The sequence below is a fragment of the Carlito syrichta genome, unplaced genomic scaffold (genome assembly GCF_000164805.1).
Source record: "Carlito syrichta isolate Samal-C Ts95f unplaced genomic scaffold, Tarsius_syrichta-2.0.1 Scaffold314796, whole genome shotgun sequence".
Classification (NCBI taxonomy): Eukaryota; Metazoa; Chordata; class Mammalia; order Primates; family Tarsiidae; genus Carlito; species Carlito syrichta.
In genome coordinates this window covers 1,128,183-1,150,160 of record NW_007258892.1, presented here as the reverse complement: position 1 = coordinate 1,150,160, position 21,978 = coordinate 1,128,183, and the positions used below count along the sequence as shown (strand labels likewise).

The 21,978-nt window shown below is 40.3% G+C and overlaps 1 protein-coding gene across 1 annotated transcript in view; it reads right to left on the bottom strand.

Annotated features, from left to right (window-relative positions):
- Positions 1-21,978, bottom strand: part of FGGY (FGGY carbohydrate kinase domain containing) — a gene marked incomplete at its 3' end in the record, with an annotated part of 75,032 nt that overhangs the window by 5,795 nt on the left and 47,259 nt on the right. The window contains exon 4 of the mRNA XM_008071976.2: positions 20,289-20,440. Coding sequence (XP_008070167.1) covers positions 20,289-20,440 — 152 coding nt within the window. The remainder of the gene's footprint in view (positions 1-20,288; positions 20,441-21,978) is intronic.

Genomic DNA, 21,978 nt, shown 5'->3' with positions numbered 1-21,978 from the left:
TTCTTTCCTTCCACTATGCCACAGTTACCACCCTGTAGCTTACAGTCCAATCAGCAGAGTGCATCTGGGCTCTTTGGAAATGTCATGATGAAAGCTCTGCCACTCTTTACACATGAAAAGACAAACACAAGTCTTCCAGGCACATTTTGGTACACAATTTCAAAAATTTCAGCGGTTTCATTTGAATTCTGGGCAACTCACAACTTCTGTGGCCCTCCCCACTTGCCACACACAAATGGTAGAGGGTTAGAGAGAACACAGGGCAGGCCCTCAACACACACCACTTCGGCTGAATCTCACTAGGTGATGGCATAATACAATTCAAACTAGGAGCAAGAATAAGTCTTTCTATCCTCCAGTCACCAAGCAACTAACAAAAGCTAGTCTTTTCAAGAAAAAAAAAAAGGAATGAGTAGTGATTTGGGGTGTATGACTTGGCACAAAAGGCTTCTACATTCCAACAACAATATTTCAAGCTAAGCAATCCCCCAGCTTGAAAGTAACCAAAGAGAACAGTTATTTTTTTTCTTTTTTAATCATCTATTACTTCATAAAACCACAATATTTCTTGGGAGGAGGCTACTACTCAAAGCTCACACAGCTGTGGGTCTCAGCAGAGGGCGGAGGTAGGGTAGTATTTCCAAGACTCAAGGCTGCAGCTACCCCGCCACCCTCAGGGAAGAGAGAAGTAACTTTCACCCTTTCCCTCCCACACCAGTGTCTGAGGAAGCTGTGAAACTCTGCTGCTTCTTGAAGATGAGGAAACTCGTGGGGAAAAAAAAGGCAGCTACTGCAATGAAACCAGGGTCTAGGAACAACATGAGAAATAAGGATGACCAGTTAAAAAGGACCATTCAAGTATCTTATCACTAATTGCAAAGGGATTCTATCTGGGCTATCTGCTATGTGCAGTGAATAAAAGAGAGGGAACAGAGTTTTTTAATTCCCCACTCAATAAATGATCCCGCCTGTACATTCCAAATACTCACACTGCTGTTTTCCAGCACAACTACTCATGAAAAAGCAAAACCTTATCCTCACTCTACATCCAAGACTCCAAATTAGGGCATGGGCTGATAATCCAGAAAGGAAAGATGTTTCAGAAAGAAAACTAATCTTCAACATCATCCTTAAAAGAAAAATGATGCTGGAAACACCCAGTGGGTCATAAACCCCAATCAGAAACTTCTCAGAATGAAAAAAATAATTATGTGTTTCAAATGCTTATCTACAGAGATAAAGACAGAGCATCAGAAATATTTCGATTCAGACGGGCAGATAAGCTAGGAGGTTTGTGCTACAAAAGGTATCTTTCTAGCATGTAAAATTTCCCATTCCACTCCTTTGTTGAAATGGTTCAATATCTCCCTGTGGCCTAAAATCCCATTTTCACTCCCTACCGTGGCTCTCAGGACACTTAACCTGGTTCCAACTTGGTCATTTTCATTATTATGACCACTCTCTGTGCTCATCTCCTAACACCCCCCACTCTGTCCTTGCCTCATTTATCTTACTCTCCCAAACTGATGATGCTCTTTCATATCCCCAAGCCTCTGTTTCAGCTGGTACCTCTACTTAGATTGACTTTCCCATCTTCTTCTCTTCTCAAACCTCTGTCTTTGGTTCAAAACCAGCTCAGATGTCATTTTTTCTGTGAGCCTCTCCATCCCAAGTCGTATCCTTATTATACATTCATGTACCTAAATCTACCTCGAAATGACAAACATCTGAAGAGCAAAAGCCTAGTCCAACTCATGGGGAAAAAAAATTGTAAAAAGTTTCAGTAGGTATAAGAAAATCTAAAGACAAGCCCTTTCAAAAGAAAGTTACAGTGGAGCTAGAGAAAAATGTACAAAAAGGAAAAGGTAATTAATAAGATGATGTATGACAATAATGTAATGAGCCTGATACCGAGGTTTGGTGAGTCAGCCTCATAACTTTATTGTAATATTTTGTGTGTGGCCATCTATCTGCCCCTAATAAGTAATCACAGACAGGGTTCAGAGGAGGGAAAGCGATTTGAACCTGGGGAGACCACCGAAGGCTTCATGGGAGAGATGCAAGCTGAGGTCTATAAGTTAAGTAAAATAAATATTTATGCTACTATTGAGAGAAATACCCAAGAAACAAAAATCTGAAGTGACAAGAAGGATTAACCCCATTAGAGAAGGAATTGCTTAACTGTGCCATCATAGAATTTGTAAAAATGAAATAATTCCAATGTAAAATTTAAATTATTTAATTTTCAAAGATTAGATTTATATGCATTCCCCCTCTACCACCTCTCCTTGAGGTCTACTGTTATACAGAAAGGAAAACTTATAATCCACACTATGGTTGACTTCTCAACCATATCCCCTCAAAATTTTATCATCTTAATGAAAACTGATCATAGTCAACAAAGCTTACTCTGCCCAGGAGGGTAATACCACTACGAGTATTAAGAAAACAAAGCTGCAGTAGGTGGGGTCTAAGAACTTTGGAATCTAACAGACCTGAGTTTGATTACTGCTCACACCAGGTTCCAGCTGTGTAGCTTTACACAAATTAATTCTCTAAGCCCCAGCTTCCTCAAATGCCATATTACTAGCATCTTCCTCTAAGGATACTACGGGAATTAAATGAAATAATGTAGAGTGCCAGATAAGTCAACAAGATTCACCCTACGGCTACAGAGCTTCATATTTTTCAAAGCACTTTGACACGCATGATCTCATCTGATCTGTGTAATTCTTTAAGGCAAAGAAAGCAAGAAATTAGAAACCTAACCTTTCAGAATAAGAAACTAAAGCTCAAAAAGGGACCATGATAGTTCCTAAGTCACACAACAGATAAGTAGAAATTCAGGCTAACATCTGCATCTCTAACACCCGGCCTCCCTAATGCATCACACAATAGAGCAGTACCAGGAGGAAATGAGAGGTGCCATAATGACCTGGAAAACATAACTCCTTGTGGGTGGTAGTGTCCACAGGAGGCAGGGGGGGAGCCATTCCTAACAGGAAGACAATGCTTTGGAAAGGGTAAGAAGGTTTTGGAGTAGGCATGAAAAAAAGCTGAAGACTAGGACAAGTGGAAGAGGTAAGGAGATTTTCCTTAATATCTCACTTTCCTGGATCCCTTCACGCCCCTCTTGTCAGTGTTTTGTCTCCTTCATAAGCTCCTTTTCTTTAATAGGTCTTTTTTTTTTTTTTTTTTGAGTTGGAGTCTCACTCTGTCGCTCAGGCTGGAGTGGAGTGGCACACTCACGGCCACTCCAATGTAGACCTGCTGGGCTCCAGTGATCCTTCCACCTCAGCCTTCCAAGTAGCCAGAACTATAGGTGCATGCTACTACACCGGCTAATTTTTTTTTTTTTTTAATTGTAGAGATGAGGTCTTGCCAAGTTGCCTGGGCTGGTCTTGAACCCGCAGGCCCAGGTCATTCACTTGCCTCGACCTTCCAAAGTGCTGGGATGACAGACTGAGCCACCAAGCCTGCCCTAGTTGCTCTTTCAATGTGGATACTCCCTGGAGATCCTGCCTCATCCAAACGATCTTCTCACTGTTCACATTCTCTCTGGGCAATCTTGATTACTCCTGTGATTCCAACCAACTACAGGTTGAATGACATGCCAAATCTCAAGCTCCAATCCAAACCCCTCTCTGAGACACATCCCCTGGATGTCCCACTGTACCTATAACTCAACACATCCAAGGCAGAAGCTGTTATCTTCCCCCAAATGTCCTCGATTTTCTGTCAGTTGATCCAGGCACCAAAAAAGTCATCTTCTACCTCTTCTCTCATTTCTTACACCCTTCTAATTTAAACTTCCAATTAATTCTCGAAGAAATTCCTACTTCTTTACCCCCGTATTAGTCAGAGTTCTCCAGAGAAACATAACCAACAGGGTGTGTACACACACATTTAGAACTCAACTCTGGTGTTACTCACTCCATGAAACCATCCCTGATTCCCCTAAGCTGAGTTAGGTGCTCTTATGCTACGTCCCATAATATTTTGTGAACATCCCTCTCCCTGCACTTCCCATCACATGTCTGTCTTTCTCACCAGACTGAAAGCTCAAAGGCAGAAACTATGTATTTTTTTAAAAATCTCTATAGTCCTAGGATTAAACATTGTGTCTGATATATAGATGATGAGTAACATTAGCTGAATGAACGAGTAAATGAATGAATGAGCAGAGATGTATAAGCTAAATAAGAGTTTGCGGAAATAAAAGTAAGGAATGAATGGATACATGAATGAGGTTATGAATAAGAACTGTCCCAGTTTCTCTTTTTTCATTCAAGCTAATGGCTTTTCTCAGTCTGTTTTAGGAGCAAAGACATAGTCTAGGCAAGCCAGACTGCCAGGAAGATAAATTTCTCTTCTCGGGGTGAGCAGGTCCTTTGGAGAAGTTTCATTTTAATTGGAAAATGGATTCATTCACTTGCTGGCTTGGACTCCTGGGTCAGCACAGCACCACTGAATGGCTGCCAAGCACTAGCGGAGAAGGGGCTGCGGCAGGGAGAGTGCTCCATCAGACGTGGAGTACTCCAGGACATCTGAGGACAACCTGGTATTAGTGCCAAGCTGGCTCACAGAGATGCCCCTTCCTCTTTATTCCCAAATGTTCTTGCACCCAAACGTTATTTATCTCCAATTCATAAGGGATGGGTGTACTTTACTGTTCCAACTGGTATTTCTTCTGGGGTTTATTTGGGTACGTCCATCCTCACGTGTTCATTCACACCACTGCTGCAGAATTCCACTGTCATTTCCTGCCTGGCATGAACAAGGGCCACAACTCAAGTAGTAGAATAAGATCAGAACTTCATACATTCTTTCCTATGCTGGATCCATAATAGTTCAACCTCGTAGGAAATAACCCTTCTAGGACATTTGCTGCATCTTTTGTCAAGGGTCTTTGTGGAGGACGCTGAATTCCATAATGTTTTTGTGTTTTCTGTTTTCCAGGCTTCCTCTGTAGCCTCACCTCTCAGCATCTTCCCCTATCTGCACCCCCAGTTCCTGATTCTCCAAGCAGACTGGTCCAATGGAAGTTCTGGTAATGCAATATACTACTCTACACAGAGGTGCCCTTGTACATTCTGCGGCCTCTTCTCCAGATCCAGACTGCATGGTGCATATCCTGGCTCTAATACGTCATAGCTGTATGGCCTTGGGCAAGCTACTTAAATATTTTTTATTTCAATTTCTTCATCTCATAAAAATTACTGAGGACAATAATTGTACCTACATCACAGAGTTGTTGAGGAATCAAATGAGCAAACTTATGCACACTGTTTAGAACAGCACCTGACACACAGTAAGCATTTCTTACTTATAATTGTTCTTATTATGACTAAGAATGTCAATTCCACCACATCTTTCCATCGAGCAGTAGCTTTGAAGTCTGACATGGGTATGGAAAGAAGACAAGACTAAGGAAGGTGGGAAGGAGGGTAATCCACACACCTCAGTTCAAATGTTGGTTCTCCTACTTATTCATTGTGTTATTTCTGACCAGTAGTAACCTAATGCCTATGGGTCTCACTCTGTTAATTCATAGTAATGTCAAACTAATAGTCTTGTTAGTTCAATTCAATTCAGGGAGGTTATATATGTTCACGTGTCCATCCTGGCATACCCCAAGTAAATATTAATTTCCTACACAATCCTTGTTCTTCTTAAATTACATGTGGGCCTATCTCTCCTACTAGACTCTTGACTCTTTTTTTAGGGATGGACAATCATTTATTCATCTGCATCTCTAAAGTTATCATCAAATAACTATTTCTCAAATAAAATATTTATTGACTCTGCAACAATTGGTTTGTTAGTCCCACTTGTGATCAGGTGTGTGCAAGGTATGCTGGTGGACAATGAAAGACAGAAATATACTAGTCCAAATTTTCAGATTACTTATTGGCTAGGTGGAGCAAAGAATCTATGCATATAAAACATTCAGGAGGAATGTATAAGTAGTACAGAATAATTCAAGTTGTAAAATATCTAATTTATAAACTAAGGATTCTATACAATCATGAAGGAAATACACTGCTGTGGAAAGGAGGTAGAGGAAAAGAGTACTTAGGAGGCAGGGTCTAATCTGGGTGTGGAAGGAAGTCAAAGATTAAGGAAGGTGAAATGGAGGACAATCTATACTGCCTGAGCAAATGTGCAGGAGGAAGCACCAGCTGTATCCATAACCATGGAGAAGAAGCCATAAGTCAGTTTTAAAGACATATGTTGAGATGTAGGAAGCAATAAAACTAGATTTGTAGTAGATACTTGGGTCAGAAGAGAATGGGAACCACTATTAGATCTTGAGGAGAGAGTCTGTGAATACAGTTTTAGGAAGGTTAGGACAGGAACAACCTGGCAGGAAGCCTAGTGGGCAGAAGAGATAAGAAGCAGGAGAACCAGTTTCCATATATAATATTGACACAGAGGGAGGAGAAAGAATAGAGAAAAAGAAAGAAAGAATGGAAAATAGAGGCAAAAGAAAAGAGTGGGAGAGAAACTAAGAAATAGTAAAATAAGAAAATAAGAAAAAGTAAATAGAAGAGAAGGAAGGAGAAGAAAATAAAGATAAAAGCAAAAAAAATGAACAAAAAGACAAAAGAATAGGTTAAACATGAGAAATGAATAAAATGTGAGGAAAACAACAGCAGGACCATGACAATGTCCCCAACAAGACAAAACATCAAGAAGGGAGGGCAGAAACCTGCCTCGCTGGCGGTCTGCACAATGTCTTTCCTCTGGATGAATGAAGTCATGGCTGATGTCACCGCATCTGAGTCACACGCCCCAAGAGAGGGGGAAAGGGCCCTGTCTGGTATTCAGTCCCACCCTCCTGGACAAGTGGGGCTAATTCACTGCTTTATTCGTGGGGGCACTGTCTAGTCTAGTCTTCAGACGACTGAAATGAGGAGAGCTGCTCTGCCTGCCCAAGGAACGACACTGCAGCCCCATGCACATTTAGAGCTCATCTTCTACCAAGTTCTCATTCCAGGTCCTTGAAATGGGAGTGTCAAGGAAAAGCGTGGCAAATAGCTTCTGGCCTTTCTCTGATTGTGGCTAGGGTAAGCCAGCTCCATCCCATGATATCCCAAAGGGAAATTCCCATAATGAATAGTATTGAATATATAAAAGGGACTTAAAGAAACTTTTGACTGACTCACAGAACTGCTTTCTCTCATTCTAAGCTCTCACCAGGCTGTATCTATAGCCCCACAGAGGTCTCATTTCCTCAGATTGCCACTGGGCTGCCTTTTGCAAACTACCCAACCTCAACTGCTTATCACCAAACTCTGAATCATCAGCCTACATATTATCTCCTCCTGACCCCTCTACCCTACCTGGACTGTATTTCCAGAGTAACCCAAGTTTCTACTCCACTAATGCTACACTATAACTTTATATCTCTTGTCTACTTTCTGGAATATGAACATCTTGAGGACAGTGACTCTGTTTTCCTTACTACTACATTTCCAATATTTAACAAAGTATCTGGAATAAAACAAATTTTCAATAAATATTTGCTGAATGAATGAATGAATGTCCTCCAACAACTCTGGCAGAAACTGATTAGCACCACAATATTTTGAGATCATTTCTAAAACACACACCCATTCTTACAGCCATCATTCTGAGAATGTTTGTTAAGGATACCTTACCAGGTACTAATAATAGTGCAAGTGAAACTGCCCTGGAAGCATTTGCTTGGGGTTATCTCGGGATGGATTTACTCTCCCCCAAACTCCTCTACTCTCCCAACCTTAGCCTGCAAGCTGCTATGAAAACAGCACAGTTAGCAATGAGCTAGAATCCAGCTCTACTACTCAGTATCAGCGTGAGGTGAGCCCTCAGCCTGTTACCATCTGCTCAAACAGGACGAATACCCTCTCCCAAGTTGTCATAAAGATTAGCGAGCATTATTTTTTTAAGTATCTTCCCCTTAAACAAGGTGAATTCCATTTCCCTTCCCCCTTGGGCCTCTTAACTGCATATAGAGATAAGTATTTACTAATTTTCTTTCCAAAAATCAGCTTTTTCTGTCATAATCATCATCTGAAAATCTTTCACTATCACCAGTACTTTACAATTTACCAAACACCCTCTGATACATAATACTACCATTAACATGTATTTTAGACAAAAAACTAAGGACCATAAGTGAAGTGAATTGCCCGGATCATAGAGATAAAAGGTGAAAATCCTGAGTGAAACTCTGGCCGCTTGAACTCCAAGCCCAATACTCCTTCCCCACTGTCTGGCTGCTGCTTCCCAGGACATGGGAGGTGCTCGATAAATACTTGCACAGTGATTCATTCTTTCTCAGGTCCATGGGCTTGACTCTGACCCCCAGCCAAAGCCAGACCACACGGCCTCATGCCAAGACAACTGCAGTAGGCTTCACTCTGGCCACTGATTCTCTTCTCCTCTCTTGTAAGGTTCACAGAATGCCAGCAATGAAGGAGAGTTTCAGAGCTCACATGCACCACTTGTTCCTAAATGCCAGACCATGGACTGGTCACAGTCCAGGACCAACAATTTTCACTAATCAGTGGTGAAGGAATAATAATAAAAATAATGACAGAAAAATAAAGTCCTTATTACTAATAAAATTATGAATAATCAATTGATAAAAAGAGAGGAAGATTCTATTTCCTGCTTGCTTTGCTTTACTTGGGTAAGCTCCAATACTATACACATGAGACACTACTGGAAGAAAATGTATCCATGCCACAGTTCAGACCTTTTAGCAAAGCCATGATGAGAAACAGAGGCCAGGCAGGACAGAGCTCTCTAATTTCCTCTGAACATCCCCTAACTTTGCACTTTTGAGCCGAAAAACACTGACCATTGAGATTACAAAGCCTAGAAGCAGCTTTTTGAGAAGGTGAAAGTGTGGGGTATCAATGGGGCCATAGAGTTGAGGTCCTTTTATTACTGAGGTCACTCACAAGTTTTAACTAATCCATAGCCTCTCCATGCAGGAAGGTTTCTCGGAGACATCGGCCTTCATGGGAATCCCTGAATCACCTTATCATTCAACTAGGAGAGTGGCTACAGCTTGATGAACAGAGACAAACCTCCAGTGAAGTTTTAGCTGCATGACTACTTCCAGGACTCCTAGGCTTGGAAAAAGTAAGTAACTAGTCCAACACTTATTCATTCTCTCTAAGTACAAATATTTAAGGGAAATAAATGCAAAGAAGAGAAAGAGGCCAGCTGATTGAAAAGCAACTGTCCTGTGCTGGAGCACAAACACAAGAGGCTGTGGGTTGGAATGTATGTAGAGGGAAACTTACATCTAACCCAGTCTCACATACGACTCTTTCTTTTGAACATCTAAACTTTTGGTCACTTAACAAGTTTTTATTCTAGAGTTCATATTTACCTTAAAAATACAGGTCAGATGAATATATAATCTAGAATTTGAAACTAAAGCAATGAGAACTGGCTTTCTTTACCTAGGTGTCTTGCCCCTAAGATAGACAAAGATACCTTGCCTGATAAAGGCTAAAGTTTGACCAGCTAACCTTTACAATGCCTTTTCAAATCCATTTCTTAGAGTCAGAGAACTCAGGTTTGTACTGCAGCATTACCAGAGGAAACAGAGTCAGTAAGTGGTAATCAACTTAACTCTTTCCATCCTCAGACTCTTCATCTGCAAAGTAAGTGATAACATCTACTTCAAAAGATTTTCATAAGAATAAATAAAAATAGAGGACCTGAAAGCACACAGTAGATATTTAATAAAGTCTAGTGCCGGTGTTGATTATGCATGTAAATAGCAGTCAAACAAGGTCAATGTCTTAACTAGAACCTATTAAATATTTCAGAAAAATAAATAACTTTTGATATCTCAAACTGCTTTCACAAAAATAGTGACCTCCCAATTTACTCCAAAAACTTAAGCTGGATCAATGGATGGATAGAGGGACAGACAGACGGATATATAATAATAAATAATAATAATAATAAATGTTAACCATAGGCTCTAGGTAATGGTTCTGAGTACTTATGTAAAATTCTTTCAATTTTTCTGTATGTTTGAAATTTTTAAGAATAAAACTTTAGGGGAAAATGGCTTTCACAGTCTCTTGCTCTTGGTCCTAGATGTGAGAGTTCCCTGAGATAAAGGGGAAGTTTGGTTTCTTCCTTAACTCCCAGTCACCAGGCACAGTACTTTATATGTAACAGTTACTAGACAAAAATTTGTTTCACTGATTAAATTGAATATATTCCCATAATAGCAGAACAGTTATTCTCACTTAGAATAGTAGGAGAAGAAACAGAAAAACTAATTCAGATGCTCAGAGAACTGAGATTTATTTACTCCTCCAGAAGAATCCAGTTTGGGTTATTTTTGTTACCTTCCTTGCCTCAATGGACATCCATCGATCCTAAGACTCCAGACTTTCAAGGTGACAGTTCATGAGCTAATGAGCTACTATATCATGACACACATTAATGCACTGATTTTAAGGGTCTTTTGTAAAGACAATGTTTTTCTCCAATAAGTGTAACCTCCATTTTAGTCGCTTTGAGCAAAAAAAATTTGTTCAACTTTTATTTGACACAGAGTCATACCATGTGGGCACAAAGCTAACCTAACTTAGCAAATTTTCTCTCACCTCGCTAATTACACTAAAAATTCCTAGAGTGATCAACATCCCTGCACAGCAGTCAGGGAGACAGGCAGCAAGCAAGCTGGGCATGTGGTCTTCAGCATTACAATCATAAAGCTGATTCCTCGCTGACCAATGGACATGAATTCATTTAACAAACAGTTGCTGAGTTTGTTTACAATGCTAAGCACCTTGCTTGGCTCTGTGGATATAACAGTCAGGTATGAATAGGCAGATTTGGTACCTGCTCTCATGTAGCTAAGAATCTACCAACCCAAATGAGGAAGGAACATTGTTCAGCAGAAAAACAAAAAACAGGACTTAGAGTCAAAAGGACATTCATTAAGATCCAATTTTGATACCTGTGGACAGGTCATTTCATCTCTTTGAGGCTTGTTGTAAAACAGTAATGGTGGAAAATAGTAATATTTATCCCACAAGACCATGTCATAGAAGACATAAAGGAAAGATTTGGGAAAGCCTGCCATAAGCCATAAAATAAAAATATTATAATAATAGCTGACATTTATTAAATGTTACAAGGTATCTGGCCAAGAGTTTATTTTATTTTATTTTGTGTCTGCATTTTAAATTTACTTTGTTGGACTATAAAACTAAAAGAACACATCACATATTTGGCATACATCAAATATCCAAACCAAGAGATAAAAAGGAAAGGACTCACTGTCCAGGTAGATGAAGGCAAGCTATCAGCCTCAAAATTCTGTATATTTAGTTACAAGCCAAGTTTATGGGCAGACCACCCTGGAGAGAAAATCCACAACAGATGCCCTAACAACAGCTGACGATACTGTCCGAGTTGCTCAAATGCCAGGAGGAATCTGGCCCAACATGTAGGGCCCTGCTATAAACCTTCTAAAGAGAGGCTTTTTATTCAGTACATGAGCCTTGGATTTCCTGGGGGTCTGGGGGTGAAGGGAGGATCTTAAAGGGGCACCCACCACAGGAGTCCAAAGATCCAGAGGAGAGGCCTGTAGGAGTTACTACCTCAGTCTAGAGCCTTTGCTTCACACACAAAATCGGCTGTGACTCAGGTGACAGGACTGCAGCCAAGGGGTGCCTCTGGGGTGGAAAAGAGCAGTAATGCCCCTACCTCGAGCGCCACAATAGGGAAGAGAAAATTGACATACACTGGGCAAGCAGTGGACCTTTACTTTAGAAAGGAATGATTGGACGGACACACCCAGCAATCAGAAATGGCCTGAGAGACGATTGAATAAGTCACTCACGTGTCCATCCACCAAAACAGTTACCGAGTTATGAGACAAATAAGGTGTAAGGTATTATAATAAATTCTAGGGTAGAGATAAGTAAAGAATGCCACAAGAGATGGAGTGCAGAACCCTAATCAATACCAGATGAAGAAAGTCAAGGAAGGCTTCCTGGAGGAAGTGAAGGCTGAGGCTTGAACTGTAAGTTTTCCTGGCAAAAAAAGAAATTATTATAAGTTTGCCAGGCAGAAGGAAAAACCTGACCAAAACCCAGAGGTGTCAGGGAATATGGGCATGGAATTATTAGAGCCACTGACCAAGAAACTCACCATCTGGAAAGTCTTTCCACTTCTCTAAGCATTTGTTATAGGAAAAGAAATGATGGATTCCTTGAACAAATTCTCCCAGCCTGGGTCTCAAATTCAAACACCCAGAGGGGTAGGGCTAAAAAAAATGAGTAAAGCCGGCTGGGTGGGGACTGCCCTGAAATGAACAGGGGTTGAAGCTCTGTTCTACTCAGCTCTGGCCAATTCCTTCCACATGGAGACGAAGACTCACTATTGCCAGGTTCTCTCATTATGTTTTCTGGAGAAGCAGAAAATCTGGATTTTTAGGTGAAATTTCTTAGCTTTTAAATGTTGGAAATTAATTCAAAAAATAATTTTTGTAAGCATAGAGTGGGTCAAACAATACCTATCTGGGACCCAGATTCAGTCTGTGGGCTGCCTGCCTGCAGGCCCAGCAGATGGAAAGAAATGAGTGCCCTTTAAGTACAGGCAGGGAGGGGCTCAGGAGCTGGAGGCAGGCTAGACGGTGAGGATCCAGGCTGTACAACTCATGTAGCTTTGGAGATGCTACTTAAGCCCTCTGCGGTTTAGTCTCCTCATACTGTTACACAGATACAGTACAACAGGATATGTCATAATATGGCACTGAGGGACCGTAAAATCCCTAACACGCAGGGTGCTTTTTAGGAAAATAAGCCCCAAAAGAAACAAAAATGCTTTGCTCAATAATGAAATATTGTCAAACAGAAAGGTTAGCTATGACTACAAGATTATTTTTTAATGGAAAATTACTATGAAGTAATACTAGCATGGACACTGTGTTATCACTGTAGCAAGCTATTCCAACTATAATGTCCCATTATTAATGTTTATCCACATATAGCCATCTTTTGTTCCTTTACTGATAATTTCTTAAAACAAATACATTCATAAGACTATTTATTTGATCTTCTTCTCACCCCACCCCTTAACATTACAGTATAAACTTTGTTATTGTTATACAAATACTACTATTTACCTAGCACAAATGCCGGAGTGATTTTTTTTTTAAGTCATAAAACAGACTGTGTCACACCCATGCTCAAAACCCATCAACCATTCCCTACTGCTCTTGGAAGAAAACCCAAATTCTGCCCTGGCCTCAACACTGTGCATGCCCCAGCCCCTGCCCGCTTCTCCCGCCCCCCTCCTACAACTCTGTGCCTTGCTCACACCCTCCCAGCCCCACTGACCTCCTTTGCTGATCTCATGACGTGCTTCCCTCCCTGCTGCTCCCCCTTCCTGACAATCTCATCATTCAGGTCAATCAAAACCTCTTACAAGAGGCCCAAACTAGCCGTGCCAAAACTTCATATGCGTTTTGCCTTCATAGCATTTTCCATAAAACAAAATCTTTGTGTGTGTGTGTCCTTGTCTATTTTCTGCCTTTCTACACTAGACTCTAGTTCCCAGAAGCCTGCACAGGGCCATCACCTCACTCATTCAACTCGGCATCCCTAATGCCTATCGCCGCACCTATCACATAGGAGACACTCAATACTTGCTAAATGAAACAACAAACCCACACAGTCTCAGATCCTCTCAAAGCTGTCACCTATAAATTTCTTCCCCGAACTAGCTTACACAAACCTCGAAGGTTTTACATAAAACTTTCAGGCAAACACGTTAAGAGGCAGTAGGGTGAAATGGTGAGGTGCCCATACTCTGGATGTGAAATGCCAAAGTTCAAATCCCAGTCTTGCAACTTATTTATTAGCTGGGTGATCTAGTTGTTTAAAGTTTCTGTGCATGTTTCCTCATCTGTAAAAGATGACAATTAGTTCATAGGGTAGTTGTAAGAAATAGATAAATGAACATGGGTAAAATGCTTAGAAAAGTGCCAGACACATGATAAACACTATATAAACTTTAGCTATAGTTTTCATCTATTTTCTTGATCTGTTCTTATTGCGTGGTTGACCTGTATCTTTTCTTTCTAATTAGACGATAATTTCTTGATGGCAGAGGTCATTTCTGGAGTCCCACACTGAAACTGCAAGACTCCCTTAAGATGGTGGTTGGGGGAACAGAGCTCTACACAGCTCGACATGGGTTTGCTTTCATGGTGTGAGACCATGAGGAAGCTATTTAACTTTTTTGGGCTTCAGTTTCCTCATCTGTGAAAAGAGATAATATCTATCCTATAAGGCTGGTATGAAGATTAAATAAAATAACATATAAAATAAATAATTCTGGAGCTGGAATCATTGGTAAATTTTAGGGAGACAAGAAGAAGGTACTCAAGTAAACCGATCTGCTTCACAGCTCAAAGTTGGCTGCCTTTTGGGATAGGTATTACACATCAGATGTGAATGATTCAAATAAGTGAGTGACTCTGAAAATATGTTCTATATTCTTCTACTGTCTATTTGCTGTGATTGTCTCTGACAACTTGATGGTGGTTTCTAGAGGTTTTCCTTAACTACTAGACAAACAGGAAAAACATACCACTCTTCACAGTCAGCTCCATGAAATAAGATATTCTAGTGTTTAAAATCATCTCATTGCATTAGTGATAGGTTGATATTGAAATGTCCATCAGTAGAAACAAGCATTTTAAAACACAAATGAAGTGAATAATAAATCACAATCTGAATGTGTAATATATAAGCCACTTTGCAAATATCTCACTAACTTAAGAGTAATTTCACAAGATTGATATTATTATCCTCATTTTACAGCTCAACCTGTTGAGACTCAAGAAGTTGATTTAGCTTGTCTAAGGTTCCACAATTGGTAAGTGGTGGAGAAATATTTAAATGTAAGTGTGTCTGGCTTCATATCCTGTACCTTTTTTTGTTATAAAATTGTGTCATGTCTTCCAAAGTTCCTCAGTATCTTGTATTAGCTTTATTGCTAAGAGCTGATAAACAGAGGTGAATAATATTAGACCTATACATAAAATTTTCAGCCAGAGTAATTAACTGAGAAAAAAATATAGTTTCCACCATATCACCCTTTTTAAAAAAATGGTGATCCCTTCAAGAAAGAAACTTATATTGTTTATCTTTCATAGATAAGATGAGACTAAACTTTAGGACAGAGAAAATATGTTATTATATCATCAAGAAGAATGAACAAATAAGACCAAATAAGGCATTAGAAATTAGCTGTGGCAAACCTCTTCTCTTACAGGAAGAACCAGAAGAACCAGGCTTTCCTGACCTCCAGCAAGGTTTTCTTTTCAACATTTACTACTGCAAAGCACAGAATCTACATATGCCAGGATATGTACATATATGCCAGGAAAGGTATATTAGCACCAATCAGAGAATCATTTACTCATTTCCCAGCATGTCATCAGACAAACAGAAGTAGAGAAGCATGGGTTGAAAGAAAGGAGGGGGCAGATATACTTCCTGAACCCATAAACAAAACCCTTTGGCATCCCAGCCAGTTGGTTCCAGAACTTTGGAATGAACAACGAAAACCTCAAACTATAAAATGATTAGCTTTCTGCTCTGCTGACAATGGCAAAAGGAGGAAATGAGTTAAAAGACAGATTGGAATATCTCCATGTAGCCCCTACAAGCCATGTTAATGATCTTCCATTAACATTGAGCTGTCAGGATCGGCAGCAGCCCGTTAACTTTCTTGACCTTCCGAAGTCTGCACCTTGTTACCCTGCAATGTTTCATGTTTATAAAGATAGGAGACTCCAGCTGCTCTAGCCTGACGGAGCTTAATTTACATTTGGCCTTCATTAAGATGAGAGTCAGAATCATTGAGACCAAATGGAAAAGCCAGACTGCTGGGGGTTATGAAAAATTCAAATGGCATTTTCCCTTTTATCTGACAATTCTTATTAAGGAGACATACGTCAACCTGAAACACATAAACCTTAAATGAAAATGACACGATTAAAATTCCATATTGCAGGACTAGGACCCAAGTGACTTTGCCCAAGAGCTATGGTGGTCCCAGTATATCTCATCTGTCTTCAGACAGAGCTCCACATTCTGCCCAACTCCCTCTAACATCTGATTCTAGGCTAAGGACAAGGAGCACATAAATGACACCAACACTGAAATGAGTGGTCAGCTCTGACTCCTTCATCTGACTCACCCCTAAGAGCTAATCAGTCTTAATGTCCTACTGACAGTACCCTCTAAAGACATCTAGAATCTATCTCCTCTCCATTCCACAGTGCCTAATTCATATATACTTAGTACCTACTATGTGCTGGCCATTTAATTTGGGATAGGGACACAGCAATGAATAAAATGGGTACGATCCTCCTGCAGATTACAATGGTTGAAGGGTACAATCATCATACAAATTGACATATCATTACAATTTGTGAAAGATACAATGAAATAAAATTAAGAGTGCAAAGACAAGAGACTTCTGGTTTATTTGAGGGTCATGAAGGCTTTTCTAAGAAAGTAACAATAAAGTTGAGACTTGATGAAGAAGAAACAGTAGTAAGTAGAGAGAAGAATACTCTGGACAGAAGGCACAGTGCCATCAAGACAAGTGGTCAACAAAGTTTGTCTCTACAGGTCTAAACAGTATATATTTTTTCTGCTTTACAAGTCACATTGTTTCTGTCTCAACTAATCAGCTCTGTCATTGCAATGCAAAGGCAGCCATAAACAATACATGAAACAATGAATGCAGCTGTGATCCAATAAAAATGTATTTGTGGCCATTAAAATTTTAATTTTCAAATAATTTTTACAAGTCACAAAATATTATTCTTTTGATTTTTTCTTAACCACTTCAAAGTGTAAAACCCAGTGAGTCATCCCATGATAGGGGTAGGCTAGATCTGGCCTAGAGGTCATAGTTTGCCAAATCTTAGACAAGACATTGAGGTGGCAAAGAATTGGGTGAGTTTGAGGGACTCTGAGTTCACCCCTGTGCATGGGTTACAGCAAGCAAAGAGGTGAAAGACACACAGTAAGGGAAGAGGAAGAGGTAAAAATGATATCACACACCATCTTCTGGTCCATGTTACAATACATTTATTCTAAGAGCAATGCAAAGCCATCAAAGTGCTATCACCAGAGGAATGAGAAACCTCTGGTTCTCACTCTCTCACACACATTTTTCTCATACCTAATCCAATCTCCACATCTCTGTCAAAATTACCCAAAACATCCCTCCCTTGCTTGGCATCCACCAACCAATCTCCATCACCAAACAAGTCCTTAACAAGTTGAACCTAGGCTATGCACTCAGTCTCATTTCCTTCAACACTCGTCAACATACCCGGCTCTTGCCTTGGGACTTACCTACCATACCATAAATGAGCCACAGTCTCGGTCTCTATAATCATCTTTCTGTTTTCTCTACTTGTCAAAACCTCCACTCACATCTTGAGGCTCACATCAAACTACTTGCCTCCAAGAAGCAAATTATTTTCTCCTAAAGCACTTTGCCTCTTCCTAAATCGCAATGTTTAGTACATCTTCTAATGACTCTATTTCCACGTCTCTCCTCCACCCACTCCTTATGCTCCCCCACCACTGTTCCCAGTGGACTTTGTACCCCTCAAGGAAAAGGCTGAGTCCTTACTGTCCCCAGTGCCTACCATAGTTGCTGTCCCCCATGCCTACCATAGTTGGTTCACAGTGAGAACTCAGTTCAGATTTGGCAAATTTAGGAATGAATAAAGAGCATACAAATGACAGTTCACTGACTTACAACACAGAATCTCATGTTTTTATTTTGAACATGCACTTGAACCGCTCTACTGAAGCTATCAAACTTCCCTCTGTCTCCCATCACAGCATTTAAATTTTAAAAAAGAAAAAAAAGGGTACAATTTTCTGATTCTTCAAGAGTGGATGCTTTTCTGAATATGGGAGCAGAGTCTTTGGAATTAAAAGTGGTGTTTAAATCCCCAGGCTAACAACATGAGCATCATGGTACAACCTGTCGAATAGGCTAATTCTTAAATCCTCAGGCCTACCCCAGTGCTACAAAACCAGAACCTGGAGTTTAAGGCGATCACCAGGTGATTCATTTACACAATAAAGTCTGAGAAGCACTACAGCCACACTAGTAGGGCTTTAAAAAACAATGTTCAAACCGATTTTAGAAATATCTTTAATTTGATTTTGCAACCACGCTAAAGCCAAAGAGATTCCCAGAAAGAATTCCTGTACATACTTACACACACACACACACACACACACACACACACACACACACAATTTTAAGGTCGAGCTTCAGGTAGCTGAATACTTAATGAGGCGATGTTTAGAGCCTTACTCAGACAATTCTGAAAGGAAGTTGATTTTTAAAAATAAATTAATTACGAGAAGATGCTCTTAGAAGGTTACCAACACTGCCATGTGATCTAGAACTTAACTATTTTCTAAGGGTTGTACTTGTGCAGTTTGATCTCAAGTGCAAGACAGTAAAAATCCTGAGAGGTTCATGCCAGACAGACATTTAGATATCCTGGGATACAGGCTTGGGGTGCCATGCAGCAGGTGCTCAATAAGGCCCTGATGATAAACCAATGGCCCTCCACCAATCCTCTCTGCTTAACTCAGCATTAAGTCTTCTTTCTGTGTCACCAACAATGGGGATATCTCTGAGCCATTTCTTCTCTTGCGACAAGTATAGGCTGGCTCAAAGAACACCACTACCTTGTTCCTGGTCCTACTTCAAGCAGCATGTTCACAGATAGATATTGGTATGACATGATGGAAGAGCCAGGATTTGGAGCCCAATAGACATTGGTTTATATTCTGGCTCTACCATCTGTTTGAGAAGGCCATATATCCTCTCTCAGCCTCAGTTTTCCATGCTCTCTACCAGGAAGAGCTTGTTACGATTAAACCAGCAAATGTCTATAAAACACAAAGCAGAGTGTGGGAGCAGTGCGGAACAATACCATATTCTGATTTGTGTTTCAGCATATGTTCGCACTGGATTTTCAAGTTGATCCAATCCAACTTTCTCATTTTATAGATGGGAAAACTGAGGCCTGGATTGAGAAATGCTTTGCCCAACACACAAAACTGTTTACGGCAGAGTCAGAATTTGATTCTTGAAAACTCCTGGCTCCTAAGAAACTCTGTGTTTTCAAATTTTTAGCAATCACTGAAGTCTTTTTTCAAATCAAAAGTTACAAAACAGCTCAATATATAAAACTGATAACATGCTAAGCCTGCTTTGATTGAAGCCCTTCCTTCTTACCCCTCACCTGCCCCACAGTGGCAATCCTGGGACACCTTCTCAGCACCCTTGAGCTCCCGTGTCTCTATATACAATTTGAATAAATGAAGACTCAGTTTGCCTCAAACCCCAGAGCCAGTAAATGAATCACATTAGAAGGATTCTCTATTCACCAGACCACCTAGGGGCTTTCAAGTCCCGGAGATTCCCAAAGGACTTGAACTTTCTCACACATCCATCTCTAATGGGAACCATTAAACTGACATCACCATTCTCCACACTTCATAAAGGAGTCCTAACATCTGGAAATGGGAACCACCTGCAAGTGCTTTGCCCAGTGATCACCATATCATTCAAGGACATGGAAACTCAAGTGCAGGTGAGATGAGAAAGGAATACCCTAAAATGTCAACAAGGCCAAAGATTAAAAATGTGGGGCTAAAAGTGTATAGAAAAGGAAGGGCCTGATCAGTAAAGATCTGAGCTTAAGTCTCAATTCTGCTGCTTTCTAACTGGAATGGCAATTAACCTCTCTCAACTTCAGTAGAGTACTGGATGTTAAGAGGATTGATTTTGGAGTCAGCCAGTTTTAGGTTCAAATCCTGGTTCTCTCTGTCACATACTTATTTTGTCACTTTGAATGAGTTGGTTTATCTCTATGAGCTTTAGTTTTCTTGCCTAAAAACCAGATACCCTAAAATAAAAACCACCTACTCCATAGGGTGGCTGTTAGCATTCAAAGAGATTATGTGTAAAATGGTTATCATAGAGCCTGCAATGAGTCAAGCATGTAAAAACAGGCATGATTTAACTACAACCTAATCAATAAAATGGGATCAACCTTCCTCAGAGAGATGCTGGAAAAAAATCAAACATAACAACTTTAGGAAGGTCACCTGATATGTACAGATTCACAATAAAAGGAATCCCCCACTCCTGTGAGTACCCTCTCTTCAATCCTATGTACTCACCTCTTTCAGCCACAGAAGCTTCGGGGCCTGCATTTCCACAGACATCACGCCCCCAACGAACTGGAGAACGCTATGCTTGGTTTCGTTGATCCGATGGACTTGACTGACCGCCCGGTGGTCCAGCCACATCAGGACGTTTCGACAAGAATCCCCTAGCAGAAAGGAGAGATAAGGAAAACATGAAATCTTGTCCTTCTAATTCAAGGGAATAACTATGGATTCCCAAGGGCCAAATGCTGTGTAACTTTCAGAATATCATGCACTGAGAATGGACAAAATGAAAGGATACCAGCAAAGTGGATAAGTGCACTGTATCCAGCCTTGGATTTTCCTTCTAGTATTGTGTTCTTCAACCCTAAACCCAGGATTAAAAGTCTACATAAAACAGCCAAAATCTACCAATTAATTATATTTCATTTATTCTCTCTACCTTCTTCTCTTCTCTTTCATATCCCTTCTTTTCTAGAAAACTTTTCTGGGAATGCATCCAGGAAAACAGCTTATGAAATAAGACTAAGACAATACTTTGTCTTTTTAAGATGTGTCTCCTTTAGGTATGGATAAATATTTTGATGGTATAATACATCTAACAGCTACACAATGGCATTTATCTGCTTATAGTTCCAAGTTTTATGGCCAGTTTAATTTTTGGTTTTGAGTCAAGGTCTTACTCTGTCACCCAGACAGTGGCATGATCATGACTCACTGTACCCTCAAACTCCTGGATTCAAGTGATCTTCCTGCCTCAGCCTCCCAAGTAGCTGGGGCTATAGGCGTGTCCCACCACATCCAGCTAATTTTTTTATAGAAACAAGGTGTCACTAAGTTGCCCAGGCTGGGTTCAAGCAGTCCTCCCACCAAGCCCCAAAGTGCTGGGACTACAGGTGTGAGCTACCGTGCCTGATCCCAGTTTAATTAAAATTAGTTCATTTAGGTGGATTTTTTTCCCTCATTCAGTTGGTTTATTTGGTGGAGACGAAAGCACATGAGTTCTGGAACTGGGCAGACCCAGTGAGGAAATGCTGACTCTTGAAGTTACAAATGGAGATATATTCAGAAAGTTATTAAACAAAAGATAATGCATGAAAAGGATATGGCAAGTACCTTTCAAAGAGAAGGCCCTCAGGAGGACTAAGTCCTAAAAAGCAGAATTTAAAGCCTGCTGGAAAAGGAGCACCACCCCTCATATTCTGCCTCTAGCATCCTACATCTCACGAAGTAACTGTGCCTCTCTTTCCCAGCCTGTAATTCAACACATACTAGGGACCCACCAGTATTCCTTTTATGGCCCTCTGACTCCTCTGATATTAAAATGTAGAGAAGAGAAATGCAAAAATACCTGGGAGATTATCAGGGGAAAAGGAAAGGGGAGCCAGCAGCTACTGAGCCAGGCATTTCCACACATTATTTTATTTTATGGCAAAACAACTGCATCACTACATATCCTAATAGTACATGTGTATAATGTATCTCCCAAGTCCTGTGCAAAATATTTTACACACCTCATTTAATCCTCAAAACAACCCTCTGATACAGGTAGTATTATCCCCATTTGTCTTTTCTTTTTTTTCTAATTTTTTATTTTAAAGATATGGGGTACAATTCAGGGTTAGGTATACAGATGTTCATTATGTGGGTACCCTTGTTGATGAGGTGTGCCCCCCCCCGGGCAGTTTCCCACTACTGCCAA